At 38.8% G+C, this 24,025-nt stretch overlaps 1 protein-coding gene across 2 annotated transcripts; it reads right to left on the bottom strand.

Moving 5' to 3' along the window:
* Positions 1–7,192: 7,192 nt before the first annotated feature.
* DUSP12 (dual specificity phosphatase 12) lies at positions 7,193–13,190 on the bottom strand. Of its 2 annotated transcripts, XM_059934999.1 has the most exons (7): positions 12,808–13,175; positions 11,722–11,835; positions 11,511–11,629; positions 11,020–11,116; positions 10,520–10,706; positions 8,960–8,992; positions 7,671–7,756 (listed from the first exon to the last, which is right to left on the bottom strand). In XM_059934999.1, the coding sequence occupies exons 1-6, from the start codon at positions 13,149–13,151 to the stop codon at positions 8,990–8,992; spliced, it is 864 nt and encodes a 287-aa protein (XP_059790982.1). In that variant the 5' UTR covers positions 13,152–13,175; the 3' UTR covers positions 7,671–7,756; positions 8,960–8,989. The 2 variants fall into 2 exon arrangements, with proteins under 2 accessions (XP_059790972.1, XP_059790982.1); XM_059934989.1 differs by lacking the exon at positions 8,960–8,992 and having other exon boundaries at positions 7,193–7,756; positions 12,808–13,190.
* Between the last annotated feature and the right edge of the window lie 10,835 nt (positions 13,191–24,025).

The following is a 24,025-nucleotide window of genomic DNA, read 5'->3' as shown; positions in this document are numbered from 1 at the left end:
ATATCTGGGACGGTGGCCGCAGATAGACAAAATACTCCGTAACGCTGACGCGACGGTGGCCGAATGAAGACAAATTGCTTCTGCGCGAGTGACGTCAGAGACTAAGCTAATTTTAAGCAAATCTCTGAGTAAATATTTTCCTTTTGGAGGTTTCGGCATTTTCTGTCCCGCTGTTTTAGGGAAAAAGAAAGAGAGGTAATCACTACTTCGGTTAAATAAGATATATTGATATCATTAAAAATGGGGAAAAAAATCCATTCTGAACATACTGGCTCGTCCCCTGAGTATCATTCTCAATACCACAGTGTAGAGATATCAGAACAAAACTGGAGACTAAGAAAGTAAAGTTGGTTTAATTTTTACGAATAACTCACTATCAATGTAAAAATTCTCCGTATACACAAGTGTGTGGAAGGAAAACACACAACTATTTTTACCACATTCGTTTGACCTGCCTCTCCACTGGCACAGTACCTGAGATAAGCAAAAGTACTATGAATTGTACTTCTAGAAAGACTACGTTTATTTAAACAAATTTTAAAAAGTAAATATAAAAGATAAACTCCCCAAAATCAAACTCACCTCCTTAAACATACATTTCTAAAGCATGGTACCTAGTAGTGAAAGTCCAAGCTACCCTACCCTAAGACCTACAATAAGGTAAATTCCCAGTCTTTTTATTGCTAAAACTCAAGAAACGGTTTTGTTTAGAAAAATCCACTTACGTCACAAACTCTAACTGAAAATTTTAACTAAGTTTGACGAAGCAGTTTCAAGAACGCTACTTAATAGAATTTCTTTTTAAAGCATTTCAGCAGTTGAATATTTAAAATACCTTAAGAACACATATCCCCAATGGAGAAAAGACAGTCTCTTCAATAAGTGGTGCTGGGAAAACTGGACAGCTACATGTAAAAGAATGAAATGAGAAAACTCCCTTACACCATACACAAAAATAAACTCCAAATGGATTAAAGACCTAGATGTAAGGCCAGACACTATCAAACTCTTAGAGGAAAACATAGGCAGAACACTCTATGACATAAATCACAGCAAGATCCTTTTTGACCCACCTCCTAGAGAAATGGAAATAAAAACAAAAATAAACAAATGGAACATAATGAAACTTAAAAGCTTTTGCACAGCAAAGGAAACCATAAACAAGATGAAAAGACAACCCTCACAATGGGAGAAAATACTTGCAAACGAAGCAGATTTTAAACAAAGGATTAATCTCCAAAATATACAAGCAGCTCATGCAGCTCAATATCAAAAAAACAACCCAATCCAAAAATGGGCAGAAGACCTAATAGACATTTCTCCAAAGAGGATATACTGATTGCCACAAACACATGAAAGGATGCCCAACATCACTAATCATTAGAGAAATGCAAATCGAAACTACAATGAGGTATCACCTCACACTGGTCAGAATAGTCATCATCAAAAATCTACAAACAATAAATGCTAGGGAGGGTGTGGAGAAAAGGGAACCCTCTTGCACTGTTGGTGGGAATGTAAATTGATACAGCCACTATGGAGAACAGTATGGAGGTTCCTTAACAAACTAAAAATAGAACTACCATATGACCCAGCAATCCCATTACTGGGCATATACCTTGAGAAAACCATAATTCAAAGAGTCAGGTACCACAATATTCATTGCAGCTCTATTTACAATAGCCAGGACATGGAAGCAACTTAAGTGTCCATTGACAGATGAATGGATAAAGATGTGGCACATATATACAATGGAATATTACTCAGCCATAAAAAGAAACGAAACTGAGTTATTTGTAGTGAGGTGGATGGACCTAGAGTCTGTCACACAGAGTGAAGTAAGTCAGAAAGAAAAACAAATACCGTATGCTAACGCATATATATGGAATCTAAAAAAAAAAAAAAATAGTTCTGAAGAACCTAAGGGCAGGACAGGAATAAAGACCCTGAGGTAGAGAATGGATGTGAGGACACAGGGAGGGAGAAGGGTAAACTGGGACGAAGTGAGAGAGAGGCATGGACATATATATACTACCAAATGTAAAATAGGTAACTAGTGGGAAGCAGCTGCATAGCACAGGGAGATCAGCTCAGTGCTTTGTGTCCACCTAGAGGGGTGGGATAGGGAGGGGGGGAGGGAGACGCAAGAGGGAGGAGATATGGGGATATATGTATACATATAGCTGATTCACTTTGTTATACGGCAGCAACTAACACAACATTGTAAAGCAATTATACTCCAATAAAGATGTTTTAAAAAAGAACACGTATCCCTCTAGGACTAAGTGGAATCTTTCCCTCGGTTACTAAACAAAACAAATGCTTCCCAGAATCCTCCAGATTCCTCGTGGCTGGATGATTACTACAGATTACACAATCCCCAATGTACAAAATAGCCCTGGGACCCAAACCCCGAAAAAAATCACGAAATTCCCTTACGTTAAAGGTGATTCCTTCTGTCATCAGCTAACTAATCAGTTTTCATTTCAGGTGCAATTTATAAGATTTTTATCCTTACCCAACTGCAAATTCGAAAATTGGCATAAAACCGAAAATAAAACCAGCAAGAGTCTTCTGTATCCACCAGACAACTTAGTCTTTTTTTAAGAAAATCACCATGACTGAACTCCAATAAGTTTTCATTTTTTTAATTTTCAAAATTTTTATTTTTTATTCAAGTGCAGATAATTACAAAACAAGCATTTGTGTACTTATTGCCAAGAATTAACAAATATTAACTTTTCCATTTTCGTTTCAGATATTTCATAAGAAATTAAACACTGTAGATAAGGTTGAGGTCTGCATTTTCCTCTGCTTCATTTCCCTCCCTCCACATAGACAACTTCCATTATAAATTTTATGGTAATCATTCAAAGCCATTTTTTATTTTTATCATGTTTAAATATGTGTATAGATACATACATTTAGTGCTGTTTTGGGGTATTTTAATTTACATAAACTTATAGCACTAATGTTCTCCAAGTCACTTTTCTCATTCAACATTACTTTTTGATGATCTGTGTTTTAACTGTTCTATGGTATTTCCTTGAATATATACAATATATAATATAGACTTTTCTCATTTCCCTACTGATGAACATTTGGATTGTTTCAACTTTTGACTGTTATATAAAATATATCCTTCTATGAGTTATCCTTGTGCATATATGCAAGAATGTCTTTAAGATATATGCTGGATCATGCAGTAGGAGTACTGCTATTTGCCAAATTATACCAGTTTACACTCTTGTTAGCAGTGATGAATTCTCACCAACACTAGATGTAGTCAGACTTTTATTTTTTGCCTGTGAAGGGTGTGACTATAATTTACATTTAAATTAAATGTAAATTAAAGAGGTGGTGCATCTTTTCATGTTCATTAAACCTTATTTCCTCTTCTGTGAATTGCCCATTCTTCTCTTTTATAAAATTTCCTATTGGATTTTCTTTCTCTCAATGATGTGTACACCTTTAGGTAGTCTATTCATTTAACCCGTACGTATATAGCAAATACCTTCTCTTAGGTTGACACTTGTCTTTGTTTATGGGGTTTTTGTCCTCTAGGTTTTAATTTTAACATAGTCAAATTTATCAAACTTTTGTTAATGATCTCTGCTATTTGTATATTGCATAAGAAATCCTTCCCTCTACTGAGGGAAGTTTTCATAGTTTTATAGTTTCATTTTACACATCCTTTTCTTTAAAAAAATTTTTTTTAAATTCAGTTATTGCTGGGGTATAGTAACACTATTGACTTTTATAGAGCAATTTTGTATTCAAAAACCTTATTGAATTATGTAATTCTAATATTTTGTCTGTAAATCCTCTAGAATTTTCTGTGTAGACTTACTGTGTGCAAACACTAACATTTAAAAATCTATTTTACTTAACATCATCATTTAAAAAATTAATATTTAATATGGAAAATTTCAAACAAACGAGATAAGAATCTGTCTCTTGCAGGAATTCCCTGGTGGTCCAGTGGTTAGGACTCTGCCCTTTCAGGGCTGAGCACTTTCACTGCCTCACTGCTGGTGTCCGGGTTCAATCCCTGGTTAGGCAACTAAGATCCTGCCGTGCGGCGCAGCCAAAAAAAAGGAGAATTTTTTATTTGTCCTGTATAATTTCTCACTTTGTGATTCTGCTGATTGTGATATCTAGGGGCTTGATTGGTTTTGTTTTTTTGTTTCCTCATTTGTTTTTGCAAAATTTTTTTCTGGAAACTTTTTTTTAAATACAAGGAAACATTTTCAATTATCATTAAGAAATGTGCTGTTTGTAGTTTTTTTTTTTTATATGCACATTGTTTAAGGAAGCTTCCTTCCATTCTAGTTACCTTTTTTTTTTTGTCATAAATGTTGAATGTTATCAAATACTTTTTCTTTCATTTATTCATTTGCTTTCAACTTAAACCCTTGGCAGAGAAATAAAATTTGAAAGAATGTTATGTCTAGATCCATACCTAGGACTTTACTCTGGCATCTGGTAATGTCTCTTCCCACAGGTTAAGAATCCATGATGCCAAAGTGATGTGCTCAGCCACGACACATGGTCCCTTTCTAGACACACTTCTGACAACCAACTAGCCCAAATAGCTCCAAGCCTTGCTCAGGCCTCTGACAGAACTGTGCCAATAGTGTATGCCAGGAGTGTAGACAGAGCTTAGAAGTGTGAGGTGGGGAGTCCACATATACGTATACACCAGGGTCCGCGTGAACAAATCCAGGGGTGGGAAAAGGGGGGCAGTCTGTAGGTCAGGGGCCAACTCTCACTGCATTGCCATATTTTGTCATGAAACTCCATGAAGTCAGAGAATTCTAAATTCAAACCTTGTCTTCCAGGTCATTATGAAGATATATTTGTCAAGAGAAAAAAACATTTTATTTAATAGTTTGGTAGCTTTATTTATAACTTTTAAGAGAAATAGAATGTAGGCCTCAATTTGTACCCTGCAAATGTTGGTGGGATGCCTGACTAGTGAATTTATAGCTTAGTTAAAAACTGCATTTCATCAGTACTATTAGATTTTACAATCTGATTGACATTTTTAGTATGACATCTTTAAGACAAATACCACCCTGAACAGTGAACCCAAATATTAGAATATAGAGGTTAAAACCTCAGATTTTGGAGTAAGCCAAATCTTGCTTCTAATCTAGGTTCATTTGCTATGTAACTTTGAGGAAGTGACTTAATCTTTCTGAGCCTCAATTTCACCTGTAAAATGGGAATAATAGGATCTACCTCACGGCTGTTTTGAGGATTAAATCAAATACACATAAAGTGTTTAGGATAGTGACTGGCACGTAAGAGCTCAATAAACTGCAGCTATTTTAAGGGAAAGGTTTTTTTTCTTAAGAATGCTAATTTTAAAAAAATGTTTATTTGGCTGCGTCGGGTCTTAGGTGCAGCACGCAGGATCTTCATTGCAGCAAGCAGGATTCTCTCTAGTTGTGGCACACGGGCTCTAGAGCGCATGAGTTCAGTAGTTGTGGCACGCGGGCTCCGGAGCCTGAGGGCTTTGTTGCTCCGTGGCACGTGGGATCTTAGTTCCCCAATCAGAGATTGAACCCACATCCCCTGCATTGGAAGGTGGACTCTTAACCACCGGACCACCAGGGAAGTCCCTTTAAGGGAAAATGTTGACTGCTACTAGCTAGGCACTATACTAAGTTCTTTATCTGCAGTGTATCACAAAAATCCTTGTAATAACCCAGATACTACTGTTATCTCCATTTTATGTAAAAAGAAATTAAAGCTAATGCAAATGATCTTTCAACAACCCTGTCAGGACAGCAGAACATATATTAATCCCATTTTGTGAAGATGAGAAATGACTCCCAATTTTCAAAAGACCTGCTCACTTCCAGGAAGATGGTGATCAGTAGAGCCAGAATTATTAGAGCCACTCTCTGACTTCTACTTCAGTACTGTTTTCACTGTACCACACTGCCTCTGAAGGTTAATATTGCTATTTTCAACAAATGTGTAAATTCAAATGTTTTACATTGATATCCCTAAATATTAAAAAGAAAGGATTCCTTTTTTGTTATTTTGAGAACAAAGGCATAATGGATTTACCCCACTCCCAAAATAAAACATTAAAAGACTTTAAATCTGAAAATCTTGTTAGTGGATGTTTCACAAAACTTCAAAATTTACATAAAGAAAAGTCAAGTATCCCCAAATCATTCCTCCTTGGCAAATACCAATTATCTTTCAAAAAAGATACTATTTTGTCAATGTCTCCTGGCTAGAATATAAATTACAAGGCAGAGGTTTTATCTAGTTTGTTCAATGTATCACCTAGAATCATGTACATAAAAGGTGCTTAGTAAATATTTACTGAATTAACAATTATAAATTCAAATAAAATCTATGTAATTTTCTTTGTGATAGATGCCACAGTGTTATGGATAGGTATTAGCTTGAACCATATACAAAACTACTGCTACTCAATTACTTTTCACCTACAAAGAGGCAATTTCATATGGTTCAACCTAATTGTTTTTAAAAAGCTTTCTGGAGTATAACATTACAAAGTAAAGAAGTAAACAGATATTGTGAAAGCTAAGACAGAAATGGAGAAATTTTTTCTCCTAAGAAAAATTTATTATACGAAAGCTGCCAAAGGCTTCAGGTCCTATGCTGAGATATTCTCAAGAATCATCTATAACACTCCCACACTTTTAAAGAGGATCATGATTCACATTTAAAATAACTCCCTTTGTGGTGTTTATGCACATATACACTTACATGTGTAAATATGAAAAACGTATTAAGAACATGGACTATATTTCTCTTTATTAGCTAATTCTGATTTCATGTAAATGTTCAAGTATCTAATTAGGTATAATTCTAACTATTATCAATGAGTAAAATAAATTCCAGTCTCCAGAGATCACATTAAAAAGCTAATCTGGACATATTACCTTTTCCAATACTCAACACATCGGGCTAAAAAAGGTGATTGAAATGTAGTTACTCCACATTTAATTTTCTTCATCATTAGAAATATACCTAACATTAATACATTTCTTTAAGTAGATTACTTCAGAAAGTATCATAGGAAAACCACATTTTAGTCAGTGTTTTACTGATGTCCTTTTCTTCTACATTTCCAAGAAAAACCCAGACTAATGTAGCTTTACTAATGTCCCTTAAAAGAGAGAAAGAGAAATGTCAAAATATGTCCAAACAAATCTGCTTTACATTTCTAGAAATAAAAGAATGTCACTTAAACATGAGTTTCTAATTTTTATACACAATTTTGTCCATCTAGACCTTAAGATTACATAACTAACATTCCAAAAATCACAACTTCTAAATATATATGAAATAAAGAAAGTATCTGGGTTATAGAAGATCTTAATATCAAATAAAGTGTAATTTACATGATTAAAAAGTTTTGATTTCCATTCTACTTAAATAGTGTAAGAAGCTGACAAAGTATAGTTTCTAAGTCACATCAAGTGATTTTTGTCTTCTCATATTTCAAATGAAATGTTAATGGCCTAAAAACTAAACAATCTGCCATGAATGACAACAAGCAAGGGTAGCACATATCATCAGCAAGTTATCAAATGTCGCAAGTTTATATTTTTCTTGTTTGTGATCCCCAAACTGGCAGCATTTTCATTTCATCCACTCTGTTCTTATGTATTTGAAAAGCAGGTGTTATCCATCTACCACATGAGCACTGTTCACCATACCAGTTGAAAGAACCCAACTTGGCATTGCATTTGGGGCAAAGAAGCTGAAATAAAATAAATGTGTTACTTCATTCATTCACTTTTATACAAAACAAATAATTATCTTTGGTAATATATGATATAAAAACAGGTAAGACATGGCTCATACCTTCAAGGAGTTGACCTAATCAGTGAGATGTAATGGCAATTTACTGTAATAGATAGTAGACTACAATAATTGTGTAAGAAGTATGTTGTACTCTGGGAGTTTAGAGGAGGAATAGATTAATTCCAGCATTAAGGGAGAAAGGTGAAGGTTGAGATGTGAAACAGAAGGTTTTGTGACTGTTCTGTGACTGTGGCACATGTGTTGACTTTTAAATCATCGACGAGCTATATAGAAAGTCTGGGCATAAAACTCAGGAACTAGAATTGATTACATAAATATCTTAAATTTTAGTTTGACAAAACATACCACATTCCTCAAAACAACTAAACATAGAGTTACTATATGATCCAGTAATTCCACTTCTAGGTATATACCCAAAAGAGATAAAAGCAGGGACTCAAACAGATATTTGTATACCCATGTTCATAGCAGCATTATTCACAATACCCAAAGGGAAGAAGCAACCCAAATGTCCGTGGATAGATGAACGGATAAACAAAATGTGGTAGCCTATACATAAAATGGAATACTATTCAGCACTAAAAAGGAAGGAACCTCTGATACATGCTATAACATGGATGAACCTTGAGGACATTAGGCCAAGTGCAATAAGCCAGTCACAAAAGGACAAATATATGTGTAATTCCACTTTATGAGGTACCTGGAGTAGTCAAATTCATAAAGACAGAAAGTAGAATGGTGGTTGCCAGGGCCTGGCGGGGGTGGTATGGGGAATTAGTGTTTAATGGGTATGGCATTTCAGTTGGGGAAGATGGTGGTGACAGTTGCACAACAATGTGAATGTTCTCAATGTTACTGAATTATACACTTAAAAATAGTTAAAATGGTAAATTTATGTTATGAATATTTTACCACAATTTAAAAAACCCACATTCACAATATATGTATGTCATTTATGCTGTATACCTTCAACTTATACAGTGCTGCATGTCAATTATATCTCAAAAAACTGAAGAAAAAAATGTATCACAAAGCTGAGATAAGCAACAGACTGGAGAAAATATCTGCAATATACTACACGAAACTCTAGACTATATAAAGAACTCCTAAAAATCCATTAGAAAAAGACAAAACTCACAGAAAAATGGGCCAAGGACATGAAGGAAATTTACTGTAAAAGAAAATATAAATGGCTCATAAGTATATAAAGATGTTGGTCTCAGTAGTAGTCATGGAGATTCAAATTAAAACATTTTAGGATTAACATTTTTCATCTCACAGACTGACAGATTGACAAAACCTTACCAATTTTACAATATCCATTATGTCAAGGGTATGGGGAAATGAGTACATGCATTCAACACTAGTGAAAGGCAAATTTGTATGGGCATTGTTAATGTCAGCCCAGACTATCAGTAATATTTAAAATATACACACTCCTCAAGCCAGGAATTCCACTTTTAGGTATATATTCTATAAGAAAATTCAAATAAGTGTACAAAGAAGTATGCATAAATGTGATCTAGACTATTTCACAAAAACGCCTTTATCTTGTGTGTTTTCCAGGTTAAATAAAAGCAGCAAGGGAATTCCCTGGCAGTCCAGTGGTTAAGACTCCACACTGCCACTGCCGAGGGCCCAGGTTCAATCCCTGGTTGGGGAACTAGGATCCCACAAGCTGCAAGGCACGCCCAAAAAAACAATAAACAAAAGCAGCAAGGCAAAAGCACAAGCCACAAAAGAAAAAAACAGATAAAGTGGACTTCAACAAATAATATCATCAAGAATGGGAAGTGACTGCTGTACAAGGTATATTTGGTAGCGATAAAAATGGTGATAGTTGCAAAAACCTCTGTGAATATACTAAAAACCACTGAATTGTACACCTTCAATGGGTAAATTATATGGTAAGTGAATTATACCTCAATAAAGCAGCATTATGTGAAACCATGGGTTTGAATATAGGGTACCTCTTTCTAGGCAAGACACTAACTAATGCAAACTAAGTTTCCTCACATATAAAATGTGAATATATATGTGCTCGATTTTATAAAGTTATTGTATTCTTCAAATGAAATAATACAGTGAAAAGGTTTCATAAATACTCACCATACAAACTTATACAAACTTTAAACATCATTATATCTTAGATTTAGAATATCTTTAGATTAATATCATGTAAACCTAAAGAATTGTGGCTGTCACAGGATGCTCATATGAGCTGCATTCTTTAGAATTAACAGGAAACGAAAAAGAATCTCATAACAAACATACAAAACTGAAAGATCAAGAAAACAAATACACGGAGCCAAAAGAGAAAATAAGGAAGATTAAGAAGAAATTTAAAATCTGATTTTAAAATCCTTGATTTGCCCTACTTCTTACAAAGTTCAAGTTTTGTTAAATATATTCTAATTAGTTTGTTAGTCTTAATTTGAAAAAATACAAACAATAGCCTTAAAAGGAATTAATTAACTTAGACCAACAGCTTTCCACCAAAAGTGGTTCACTATTTTACGTCAGCTGGTTTTTATTTGACTAATTTATCTTTGATAAAGTCTTGTCTACATTAGAAAGATATTAAACTTTAGAAAGAAAGCAGTTAAGATGGAGTAAAATGCTAGTTAAAATATGGTTTAAAATGAAAGGAACAAAATATAGATGACATAAAACCGTAGAAAGTAAAATGTGTTCTCACCTGTCCATCCATCACTCCCAACAAAGTGGATTCCATCCACTGCACAGGTTCAATGAAATAAGATGTACATTGAGCCTGACTCCCCGTAGTAAGCATGAGGGATGGTGTCATTCTCTTGTGGGCAAAGGCTATAGGACCACTTCCTTCACTATGATCCAAAATGCTAGAACTTCGAAATAAAGATCGCCTGCAAACCCCAAACAAACAAAAACATTAATGACTTGCAAAAGGATGAAAAAATAGATTAAATGTGCAGTATTTCTTAGGGGGCAAATTAATATAACATTGATTATGCTACTTTAATTTTCAATAACCTCAAGTAACCACATTACTTTTACTTTTAAGAATTCATATTCTTCTTGAAACCAGATTTGAATATGAAATTTCTGTATTATTCAATTAAACAAATTCCTCCTACAAGATTTTAAGAAACTGAAACTTTCAGTACTTTTCAGCTACTGAGACAAAATAAAATCTCCAGAGGATACAAAATATTTTACCTGCACTTTCTACATTTGTAGAGAACCCCATCTTTCAGTCCTTGTGTAATGGCGGATGGGTCAACAGCAAAGAGTTCTTGAGGTAAGTTCTGCAATTCTACATGACACAAAATGTATCCATTTGTCAAAATCAACTCTGCATTTTCAGACAAAATTCAGCTAATGTCAAATTGAGGCAAGCAGTGCTAACTTCAGAAATTAAAAAAAAAAAAAATTGTCCATTGTTGAGAAATCAGGATGAGGTAGGAGGGCACAGCGATCAAGCCCTTGGGTTCCAGGCACAGATTGCCTGAGTTCAAATTCAAGCCAGCCACTTACAAACCTTGTGACCCTGAACAAGCTATTTCTTGCTAAACCATGGTTTCAAAAGGAAATAAAAGTACCTATCTCAAGGGATTGCTGGAAAAAGAGATAATGCACCTGAAACATTTGGTGTCAGAGTAAAACAGCATCTGGAAAGGACTGAACACATACTACCAATTGTTACTCACCTGGATACTTCTCTGTAACCTTTTGTAAACGATACTGTTTATAAACTGCACTAGAGGTATCTACTTCACATCCCATTGCCTGGTATAATTTCAGTTGCCACTCAAACCCCTCATTCATCCTGCAAGGACAAACAAACATAGAGTTAATTTTTCTTTAAATAAATAAAATCACATCACAAAAGCAGAATTATTACTACGACAAAAAACTCACTTAGCCTCTGGTTTGATAGTCTTAAGGTTTTCATAGGCTTTTTCAAAGGTAAGTTGGTCAGTCTTCATCATAAAAGCAGTCATTACAGCCACACTTCGACTGACCCCTGCGTGACTGAAAAAGAAACCTTTAAAATATCAAATAGCAACAATTAAAAAACCCAAAAAAACCCAGCCCCCCATTAACGGTAAAGTTCAGTTCCGCTTCTTGTTTGCTTCTTCTACTCAAATAAACCTTTTGCCTCTGAATTACCATGGCTGTACAAAAGAATTATTCCCTTATTTCCTTATTCATTTTGAATTCTGAACCATATGAAGGTATTACGTATTCAAAAATAATTACACTAATTTTTTTTAACATTTTATAATGGCTTCAGAAAAAATCTAAACTCCTTTGCTGGCTTAAGGGCCCTGGAGATCTGATCCCAGACTTCTTTCCCTTTTATCACTACCTTATGTCCTTTATGTAATATTTAGAACAAATGCTGGCAGTAAAAGTGCTGGCTCAATAAATGTAAACTATCGTTATTACACTCTTTTTGCCATTGCTATCACCTACGCCATCTTTCCCCTAGGAATGGCTTAGGGATCCTTTACGTCCTAACCAATTTTTCTCTCCCCAAACTTCCCCTACATCAGCCACCACGCCTCAAACAAAAGCAATGAAAATAATCTCCTCTTCCTCTGAAGTTTGAATAACCTTAACCTTTGTTAATCTCTTACTACACACCTCGCATCCTAGTCTGCATTACAATAATCTGGGTATGTGTCTTGCTTCTCGTGAACAGATTTAAACTCTGTAGGTGCAGGGACTTTGTCATTTACCTGAAGATTCCTCCTACCTCCGAAACAAAACTCAGCGGCTGCAGAATGAACCAACACAAACTGAATGAATGAAAGCCTGCACGCCATCAGGGGCCCGCCTCCTGCCCGATCCTCTCTCAGACACAAGCCTGTGCGAGAGGGAGGAAGAGGAGGTTCTAGTGGCTGACAGCCCCTTCGTCCTCTTCTGGGGCCTGGGAGAAGGGTGAGGGGGGCAGGCTGGAAGCGTGGCGGGGTTGCTCTCCCCACGGACCCGGCCACTCACCAATGCACCAGCACCGCGCGGCCCTCGGCGCGGGCCTGGCCGAGGAAGGCCACGCACCGGTCCAGGTGGCTAAGCAGGTCGGTCTCGGGTTTGTCCAGCGCTGGCACGAAGAGACTCCGCAGACCCTCGACCCCAGCCCCTGTGTTGAAGTCGGGCTCCTCCGAGTCCACCGTCAGCACGGCCGTGATGCCCGCCTCCCTCAGGTGGTCCGGCTCCGCGACTGCCGCAGCTCCACCCAGGAACAGCCCCGGCCGCACCTCCAGCATGTGCTCAGCGGAGCTGGCCCGGGTCCGGCTGCCGGTCGTTCGCTCGCAGCCATGGCTCCCGTACTGAGGCTCCAACATGGCGGCGCCCGGAGGCCGGACTGCGGAGGGCCCTACCATCGAGTAGGGGGTCGGCTAGAACGTCCTTCATCTAGGACCAGCCGGCCTGAGTTGCGCCGCCGCTCCCTCGGGGGACCACGTCGACCGCGGGAATGTGGATTTACTGGGGGAAGGTGACGTAACTGCGGCTGGGGCGGAACTAAACCTCGTTGAGAACCACTTCTGGACCCTTGTCTCTACCCGGCCACCCGGCTACTTGGTGGGAGAGGATAAACAAACGCTAATACAGGGCTTCTCAGGCTCTTAGTGTTGAGATTTTCTGCAGGAGCAGAAAATGGACTCAAACTGAAATGATGGTCCCATCAACTGAATCAGCAGCATAATTTTATGCATTTGAAATAAAACATTTTTTCAATGCTTCAGAAGCCATTTGTTTGTAGTTCTTCTCTTGTGACTATTTTTCCTTTTTTTTTTCTTTTTGTCCCGTTTTTTATTGGTATGTGAATCCTTTTCTTGTTGATGTATACTGTTCTATATATTTGAAGATATTAATCCCATGGTTTTGTGTGTCAGTGCCCTCCAGCCAAAGACCACCAAGAATCCACCTGTAGTTAAGTAAATTGGGTTTATTACTCAACCATGAACTGGAGAATTTTGGGAAATCTAAGTAAGAGAGTGTTAGGAAGATCCTATTACAGGATTTGAGTTTGTATTAGATGAGTTTGGGCTAAGGGTCTAAGGAACTAAGCCTCTAAAGAAGCAGGACTTTGCTCTGGATTGGATGCTGTCAGGAAGTGGGGGTGATTCTATGACTGGGTATCTTAATAAATCTTACCTAAGGGAGGGAAGACTAGAGAGACACTAAAGCTGTAATTGGTCAAGAAGTAGCAGTCAGTCATGGTACTGGCATAAAGACCGAAACATGGACCAATGGAACAGAATAGAGAGCCCAGAAATAAACCGTCACATAGATGCTCAAATGATCTTCAGCAAGGGTACCAACACCACACAATGGTCTGGGCAACAACTTTTTGGTTATGACACCAAAAGCAATAAGTGGGACTATGTCAGACTAAAAAGCTTCTGCATAGCAAAGGAAGCAATCAACAAAGTAAAAAGCAATCAAACCTCTGTAGAATGGGAGAAAATACTTGCAAACCATAGATCGCATAAGGGGTTAATATTCAAAATATATAAGGGACTCACACAACTCAACTGCAAAAAAAAAAAAAAAAAATTAGAAAATGTGCAGAAGAACTGAATAGAGACTTCTTCCCAAAGAATACATACAAATGGCCCACAGGTACATGAAAAGATCCTCAGTATTACTAATCAGCAGGGAAATATCAAAACAAATCAAAACCATGGTGAGATATCACCCCACACTTGTTGGTATGGCAATTTTTAAAAAGACAAGAGATAACATGTTGGTGAGAATGTGGAGAAAAGGGAACCCTTGTGCACTATTGGTGGTAATAAATTGGTATAGCCACTATGGAAACAGTATGGAGATTCCCAAAAAAGTTAAAAAATAGAACTACCATATAATCCAGCAATCCCGTTTCTGGATATATGTCTAAAGGAAATGAAATCAGAATCTTAAAGAGATATCTGTACCCTCATGTTATTCACAACAGCCAAGATATGGAAATGACCTAAATGTCCACCTGTGGATGAATGGTAAAGAAGATGTGATTTATATATCACATCTAAGTATTATTCAGCCATGAGAAAGTAGGAAATCCTGCCATTTGTGACAACATGGATGGAACTTGAGGGCATTACGCTGAGTGAAATAAGTTGGAGAGAGGAAGACAAATACTGTATGATATCACTTATATGTGGTATCTAAAAAAACTGAACTCATAGAGACAGAATAGAATGGTGGTTGCCAGGTGCTGGGGGGAGGGAGAATTGAAGAGTTGTTGTTCAATGGGTATAGAGTTTCCGTTTTGCAAGATGAAAAAGTTCTCTAGATCTGATACACAAAAAATGTAAATACAGTTAACACCACTGAGTTGTACACTTAAAAATGATTAAAAGGGTAATTGTATGTATTTTTTCATCATAATTTTTTTTTAAGTAGCAGTTAGTCATTTGAGCTAAAATAGAGGTATGTTTGGCATTTTGAAGTTGGACAATGTTCATGTTTTATCTGTGTTCAGACATGATTACGGTGGTCTTGTTTTTGTTTTAAGGGCATAAAAAGATTTATTACTCACATAATGAGGCTTTCTGGAGATAGCAGGGTGACTCACAATTAGGTCCAAAAATGAATTGAGAAAGCAGAGACAGAAAACTGGCTTGGGGTTTTTATTGCTGTTAGAGTACGGGCCGAGAGTGAGGATTCCCACGTGGGCAGGGAATTTCATGGTGGTCTTGTTTTTGTCTTTCTTCATCATGAGCTCAGTGTTGCCTTGTCTGGGGTTGATGTCCTGTGAAATTGTTTATATTCAGCAGGAGGGGTAAAACACCTAACTGTGAGTGCCCGGCCAGCTGTAGCAACACTAAGGAAGATCTACCTCATAGTTCCAGGCCAGTTCCTGGATGCCAGGGCCTGCTTTTGTCTTTCTCATATATAACTTTATAATTTTCAGAGAGATTGAGATTCGGGGCAGGGACACTTGAGCCCCATCCAAGTCAGATGGAGGAATCAGCAAATGCTTCTGCTTGGGAACACTTAAGTGGGCAGCCTGCAGGGATAGAGGAAGAATGCTATTTTCCCTTACTCCCACCACAAGCTGTGAACCTCTTCAGGGTAAGGACTTGGCTTTTTCATCTTTGTATCCCCCACAGAATTTGGGCTAATGGTGCTGGTTACTCCATCTTTTGAATGTTAGAAATGGAAGGGAAAGGAGTACCAGAAGAGACACTACTTCCCTCTCAATGCCATTTCCTTCCCCATCCCAAAGGGTTTACCTCAAGGGCTCACTTAGTGTTTTTGCCTGGAGAGTCATGTTAGCGGTCTTCTGAGCCCTCAGTTGAATCAACTCAACCTTTCTCACTTTACAATCCTGGAAACGTCTATGTGTCGGGCACTACAGTAGATGCTGAGGCTACAAAATGAATAAGAGTCTTTGCCCTCGAGGAACTTAGAGAAAAGCTGGAGTAAAAGATAAGTAAATAGCCCAATTATTGTTCTGATAGAAGTAAGGGCAGATTACTAAGGATTACTAAGGTAGCATGTGGGAGCTGGGCATCTAACCCTAATGGAAAGGGAGTAATCAAGGATAGCTTTCCAGAGGAAGTGATGCTTGATCTGGGTCTTGCAAGGTGAATGGAAATTTGTCAGGCAGAAAGGAGGGAGGTGAGGCACTTGCTTAATTCTCCCAGCACATTCCAAAGAGAAGTCTGTCTTCAGGAGGACTGCCCTTGACCAGCTCCTGGGAGACGATCTCTGAGCCCCCAGAATAACCTGACTGATAAAAGTGTTTTTGAATGCCTGAAGCCCTGGGCCATGGTGTATCAGTTTGACATCTGGGAGGCTGGAGATTGAGTAGTTACGCTCAGTCATGCAGGAGCTGCATGCCTATGTGACTGGCCCCCAATAAAACCCCTGGATACCAAGTTTGGGTGAGCTTCCTGTTTGGCCATACTTCAAGTGTATTGTCACACATCATCACTGGGAGAAAGAAGCAAGTGCCTCTGTGACTCCACTAGGACAGGGTAACTGGAAGCTTGCACCTGGCTTCTCTTGGACTTCACCCATGTACCTTTTCTCTTTGCTGATCTGAATCTGTATTCTTTCACTGGAATAAGCCATAACTTTGTATAATTGCTCTTCTGAGTTCTGCAAATCCTTCCAGTGACTCAGCAAGCCTGAAGGAGCCTGGTGACCCCTGACACAGCATCCATTGTCTAGTATAGTGAAAAACTAGAAACATCTAAATAAATGCAAGTAATGGAGTGGTTTAAGAAGTTGTTTTATCCATTCAATAAAATACTAGGCAACTATTTAAAAAGATAACAAAGGAAGTGGTTGATGCTAGCTATATTATAAAATTTTTTAAGATGGTTTACAAATAGAAAGCATGTCTGAGCATATATATGTCTATATATATATGTATGTATGTATGTATATGTATATATACATATAAACTGTTAACAGTGGTTATTTCTGGGAGCTGGCATGAGGAGACTTACATGATAGGCTTTATACACTTCTTTCTATATAGTTTTAATCTTTTTTCAACAGGTATTATTAAAATTATTCACTGTTAACAATCATAGATATTGACATTCTGGAAAAATGGGGGGGAAAAAGAATTTTAAGGGTTAATTTCCTGGACATTTTATTAAGATATCCTAATCATTCCCTCAGCTTTATTAGTTTTCTGTTGGAAATGAGCTTTTCTTCCTCAACTCCCTAAAATGAATATAAGTTCCTTCAAGGATGGGAGTAAGAGACCCTTCTGAATTGTTGTTGAATACCCACAAAGCCCGGCTCAGTGAATATCTGTATCAGGGGGAATAATAACGCCTCAATTCCTGAGGCTGAAGTGTATTTACCAGCTTCTGTATTTTTACTCCTAGCCACTAGTTGGCACCATGTGCCCTTTGGCAAGATACATTTTCTGTACCTCCCTTGAAACAGGGGAAAATGAATATGTCAACGTGCAGAAAAGCAGGATGTTAAGCCCAGGGAAGGAAATTCGTCTTTAGAGGGGCGGCTGGGTTGCTTCCTGTCAAGGAGAAGAGAAGAGGCTCTATGTCCTAGCACTGGTAGGCGCACGTGTGCACGCACACACAGATGCACGATGTATCAGTTCATTTTATTATGAGCAAGCCTACGTCATTGATAAGCATGAATTAGGCAAAAATTCTAAGAGACAGTCTAGTATGGTGTGGCTTGCATTTTAAGAAGACACCCACCCATTCTATGTAACGTGGCCTAATCAAACGAGAATACACATCACCCAGCCTTCCCGTTCTTTGGTTTTCTTCTAGAGCACAGTCACAAGTATGATTCATCAGTTTCATCTTTAAAAATATTTGCTGTTAGTGCGTATCTGTGCTGAGCAATGAGCAGGGAAACTTCCCCTCTTCTGCCCCATTGCCTCCCTATCATGGTCCAAAGACAAGTTCCTCTTTCTATCTCCAGCATGTTGCCTGGGCCCTCCTACACCCAATGAATTATCAGTAAATGTTTGCCAATTACGTTCTTAATGGGACTTAAGATCTAGGACAGTTATGAAGATACACATGAAATGTACTTTAAGATCCCCAAATCAAAATGTTGAAGAAAAATATAAATGGGTGATAACAACATAATTCTATTACTTTTTCTGTGTTCATGAGTAGAAGGTGTATACTTACAAAGTGATGAGTTCAGATTTGGTACTGTCTTTGAGGGGCACAGTCTGAAGCCAGAGAAAACCCAAGTCTGAATCCCAAACTGCTTCTGACCCTATTACCTACCAATATGTGATTGTATGCCTGTAGAAAGTTATATGATTTCTTTAAGCCTCAGTTTCTTCACCTGCAAAATAGGAGTAATTATAGCCATATTACAGAGCTCTAACAAGAATTATCTTATCAACATGTGTTATTAGTGGGAGAAAGAAATCCCAAGCTGAACCATTGCATCAGAAGCAGCTCGGAGAGGATTCCAGGCAGGAGAGGCTGAGCTGTGGTGAGGGAGAAATGGCTGCAGATGGCTTGTCTTGAGGAAGCTGTTGAGCAGAGATAAATTGCTGAGCGTGATCAGTCCAGGAATTCAATGGTCATGAGATTTAGCAGAAAGTGGATCCTAACTACCCATCCAGCTACAACCACACCCTGAAGTCCACTTATTAATGTAGAGTCTGTGTCTTGGTAAAGATGTGTCCTCCTTCCCTAGAAGGGCATCTATTGTCAAGATTCTGAGGGAGTAATTTCAGCTCCACAAACCCTGGGACCAGAGATGACTGAATAGAGTAGAAGCCCCCTCGTTATGTAAGGACAACTTGGTCAACTGATCCAACAACTCCTCCTGCCTTATTCCCAACTGCGTCCCCCACCCACCCCCAGTATTTACAAACTCATCACATTGTAGGATTATCCATATGAGAAATACTGGGGCAGGAACTGGCTGGTGATATCTGGGTCGTGCTCTCAGTTCCTTTTTTGACTCAAGGAGAAAGTGGTAAACAAAGAGTCAGATGAGTAGAGCAAAGGAGACCACAGATGTTCCCTGTTGTGTGTCAGAGGTTTGCTGGGTTACATTTTGCAGAACTCCTCTCCCTCCATTCTTCCCCAGACAAACAAAATACAGAAAATGGCCACAGTTGCCCCTTCCCAATGCCACAACCTTTGGAGCTCTCTTGCAGTCTAAATGTAGTCAAGTGTGTTGTAATGGAAGGAGCTCTGGACTTGTATGCACAAGTCCTAGACTTAAGTTTTGGTTCCATCATGTATTAATTATATAACGTGGCCAAGCCAGTTAAGCCCTCTGAATTTCAGTGGCCCCACCCCAAAAAGGCAAAGCTAATAATGCCTGCTCTAACATTCCCTAAATGATTTTAAACTATAAATATCGGAAATCCTATAAACTTTTGGTCAGTCCACAGAATATTTCTAAATCCTTTAAAATGTTGTTCCTTGCCCCTCCTTACTACCAAATATACTCTGCTGCTGCTTCTAAGGGTGTTTCATATCCACTGTCTCATATTTTTCAAGATGTATTTCTTTGCCCACGGCTACCAATAATTGCTCAAAACCAGCCATGAGAACTGAAAACAGAGATAGGCCATTTATAAACGTTCAAGCTGGCAGGACAAAACTGCCCAAATAAAGAGAAAAAAACTAGATTTGGATGTTCAATAAAAGCATTTTTATATGGTCCCAAAGTGGGGATGCAGCATGGAATAAGATGAAGCCCTTGGACTCAAGTTTCCACTCTGCAGACAGGGGTGCGAGTACCCAAATCATGTGTTAAACTGACAGTACAAACAAAATGCTTGGGGGCTCAGACAGGAAAAAAAAAAATAGTAACTTATTTTGGCTGGAGGAAACTGGGAAAAATTCTCTGGGAAGGTGGCATTTGAGTTGGGTCTTTCCCACAGGTGAAGGAGAGAGAGATGAGGGAGAAAGGGCTGGAAAGGTGGTGGAAAGACAGGGATCAGTGAGGGGGAGGGCACAGGGATATGAGGGCTAAGACACTTGAGAATGTTTCATTAAGTATATGCCCAATATGTCTGAAAATGAACGATTTGTTTTGAGACTTCACAAGCGATCCTGGGACATGTGTTCAGTCTCACCAGCCATGTCCAGTCCTAATAGCAGCCACGCAGAGTTGTAGCCCTTGTGGAGGGAAGGGCCTACTACATGTCCTGCACAGGCCTCACCTTTCCACAGCCCCTTTCACGGAGGGTCTCAGAATCCCTTAGTGGGGTCACTAAATGGAAAATGGATAGTGGGGTATTAAGTGGATGAGCCCCATCTGCTTCTATACCTTTAGGCTGTCAAACCATTACTGGTTGCCTCTAATCCAAAATGATGCAGGTTAATGCAGGAATGTCTTGTAAGTACTTATAAAAAGAAGCAGCTATATTAGCTCTAATATTATCAACTATAGAAAGCATGGTGACTCTAGTTAAAAATACTGTTTGAAAGTTGCTAATAGAGTAGATCTTAAAAGTTCTCATCACCAAAAATAAATTGTGTAACTGTGTATGGTGAAGGATTTTAACTAGACTTATTGTGATGATCATTTTGCAACATATGCAAATATTGAATCATTACTTACAGACCTGAAACTAGTGTAATGTTATATGTCAATGATCTTACCTCAACTGAAGAAGGAAAGGAGGGAGAGGGGAAAGGGAAGAAGAAGAGGAAGTGGGGGGGGGGTTGTGAAGGGGGAGGTGTGAGGAGGTGGAGGAGAAGAGAAGCATCCACTAGGGGCCAGCATGAGCTTACCAAGGATATTCTTGCCCTGATAGCCTGTTCTTTTTCTGACAATGACTAGACAGGCAGATTAGGGGAAATGCTCACCCACTGAACCCGTACTTCTCCAGTCTTTTAGACAGATCTCCCTGTAGATAAGGGTGAGATATATAGACTGGATATTAGAGCAATTGAATAGGTTGGTAATTGGTTAAACAATTGTACCCAAAGAGAGAAAAATGGATCCATGGCAATCATGAGAGAAATTTCTAGTGAGATAGAGCCATCATCTAAATTTCTTTAATCTGTTTGATTCTACTTTTTTTTTTTATAGTGATTTGGATTACGGTGCAGAAGACATGCTTACTAATCTGCATGTGTTACAGCTGAGAGGGAGTACATTGGGATCCAAAATTGTCTTATTAAGCTAACAAAGACAAAATTCAAAAAAGATAAATATAAGATTCTGTACTTCGGTCCCCCAAATGAACTACATAAATATAAATTGGGGGTCGAAGAGGTATGCCTTAGATGAAAACAGTGCCTTGGGTGGGTTTGCAAGCAATAAGCTTAATGAGGCTGGACAATATCACTTGCCTCCTGGGAGAGTGGTTATTCTTTAGGTTACACTGAACTCCTTGTCAAAAGACCTGAGCTCTATTTCTACCCCCACCGCTAACAAGTCATTTAGTCTCTGCGTCTCCATCTCCTGATCTCTAAAATTAACAAGTTGGACTAAATCTCTAGGTCCTTTACAGCAGTAAAAGCCTAGGTAGGACTCACCCCTTTATTGTCTGTGGAGGTGGGGTGAACATCCACTTCATTACCTTCTCAAGTGCCTTTCTGAACTGCAGAGCCTGGAAAGCTAAAAGGGACTGAGACTCCCTTGCAGCTAGGTACAGGGTGTAACTTAGGTCTGGCCACTCAGAAACCCTTGGACAACATATGGAAGGTGAAAGTGAGGCAGAGGCTATACTTGTGCAGCTTCCGGAACCAGTTTGAGGAAGCTGTTGGTTTTTTCTGCAGTAGCAATAGCAGCAATCCCAGTGTCCAGGCACTAGCTCTGTGGTGCTGAGATGAGAGGCAGGACCCTGAGCATCCATTTCTTGGACTATAGCAGACAGGATATGTTGAAAGCACAATTCATGGCGTGATCAAAATGCACCTTTTTTTTTTTTTTAACATCTCTATTGGAGTATAATTGCTTTACAGTGTTGTGTTAGTTTCTGCTTTATAACAAAGTGAATCAGCTATACATATACATATATCCCCATATCCCCTCCCTCTTGTGTCTCCCTCCCACCCTCCCTATCCCACCCATCTAGGTGGTCACAAAGCGAGCTTATCTCCCTGTGCTATGTGGCTGCTTCCCACTAGCTATCTATTTTACATTTGGTAGTGTATATATGTCAATGCCACTCTCTCACTTCATCCCAGCTTCCCCTCCCCACCTCCCCGTGTCCTCAAGACCATTCTCTACATCTGCATCTTTATTCCTTTCCTGTCCCTAGGTTCTTCAGAACCATTTGTTTAAAAATTCCGTATATATGTGTTAGCATACGGTATTTGTTTTTCTCTTTCTGACTTACTTCACTCTGTATGACAGACTCTAGGTCCATCCATCTCTCTACAAATAACTCAATTTCATTTCTTTTTATGGCTGAGTAATATTCCATTGTATATATGTGCCACATCTTCTTTATCTATTCATCTGTCGATGGACACTTAGGTTGTTTCCATGTCCTGGCTATTGTAAATAGTGCTGAAATGAACATTGAAAATGCACCTTTTTTAAAAAAAATTTTTTGGCCTTGCCACATGACATCTCATTTCCCTGACCAGGGATTGAACCTGGGCCCCCTGCAGTGGAAGTCCTAACCACTGGACCACCAGAGAATTCCCCCAAATGCAGCTTTTTTAATCTTCTCTAATCCATTTAAAATTCATTCAGTGGGGTAATCCTCTGCTCCCCTTGCTTCTCAAAGTGTGACCCAAGATGCCAGCACTGGCATCAATTGGGAACTTGTTAGAAATGCAGATTCTCAGGCCCCACCCCAGACCCACTGAATCACGATCTGCATTTGCAGAAGAGCCCGGGGTGATTCATGTGCACATTAAATTTTGAGCCAATCCCTGCTTTCTGTGCTTCTCTTGATAATGGATAGTCTTTTAACAACTTTAGGTCACAAGCATAGTTTCAATTTATGAATTAGAGTGCCCAGTCCTAGATGTTAATCAGACCTTCAATCTTAATTCAGAGTTAACTCTTTGTCCTCCTACTTACTCAGTTTAGCTCCTGACTTGGGAAAGGAGCTTGACTGGTTTCTCTCTCTCTCTCTTTCTCTCTCCATACCTCCTCCCTTTCTCCTTAGCGTCTGTTTCCTTTTCACCTCACCTAGGCCAAAGTAGGAGAGAATAGAGAAGGGAGGGAGGATAGATAAGGAAGTAGAAAGTTCTTTGGCTGGGCAAATAACTTCCTGCTCTCTCAGCTTGGAGGTGATTGGCCAATTCTTTCTCCCATGGGCACTTCTGCGGACTTTTTAGAGGTGTTTGTTTGGGGGGACTGCTCTCCTCTATTCAAGGCAGATGCATCTTTCTTCCAGGAGTGCACTTGCACCTCTTTCCTCAACCCTTAAGAATCTAGATTCACCTCCAGCTTTTTGGTGCTTTTTTCAACCCCTCCTTATTGTACGGGAACCCATGCCAGCTCTCTGTCTTTCATGGACTATGGAAATACATACACACGTGGCTTTGTCCCAGCAACTTCTGTAGTGCAGAATCCCAAAACAGGCTCTTCCATCCTACAGCCACAATTCACCTGAGCTTTCTCAGGGGTGAGTCAGGCTTAGTTCCCTGTGTCTCCCTACTGTGGGCAACACATTTCAGACCTCTCTGGGTGAGTCCATGGGCATCTCCCTTATTAGGCTTGATGAGGAGAGGGTAAGCTTTCCAAAACTCCCCACTGTGAGTAAGAATTGTGATGGAGACTATTCACATGGCAAAGAAACCTTCACAGACCTTCTCTCTTC

Source organism: Balaenoptera ricei, chromosome 1 (assembly GCF_028023285.1).
Source record: "Balaenoptera ricei isolate mBalRic1 chromosome 1, mBalRic1.hap2, whole genome shotgun sequence".
Lineage (NCBI taxonomy): Eukaryota > Metazoa > Chordata > Mammalia > Artiodactyla > Balaenopteridae > Balaenoptera > Balaenoptera ricei.
This window is presented reverse-complemented; position numbering and strand designations above follow the sequence as displayed.

What these genes read in the sequence shown, in the direction of transcription:
- DUSP12 (XM_059934989.1), bottom strand. Translation starts at nt 13,190, where the DNA reads ATGGTAGGGCCCTCCGCAGTCCGGCCTCCGGGCGCCGCCATGTTGGAG. An exon ending in ACTATCAAACCAGAGGCTAA is followed by an intron (nt 11,630 to 11,721) that starts GTGAGTTTTTTG and finishes TTGTCCTTGCAG; the next exon opens with GATGAATGAGGGGTTTGAGT. An exon ending in GGTTACAGAGAAGTATCCAG is followed by an intron (nt 11,117 to 11,510) that starts GTGAGTAACAAT and finishes TGTGTCATGTAG; the next exon opens with AATTGCAGAACTTACCTCAA.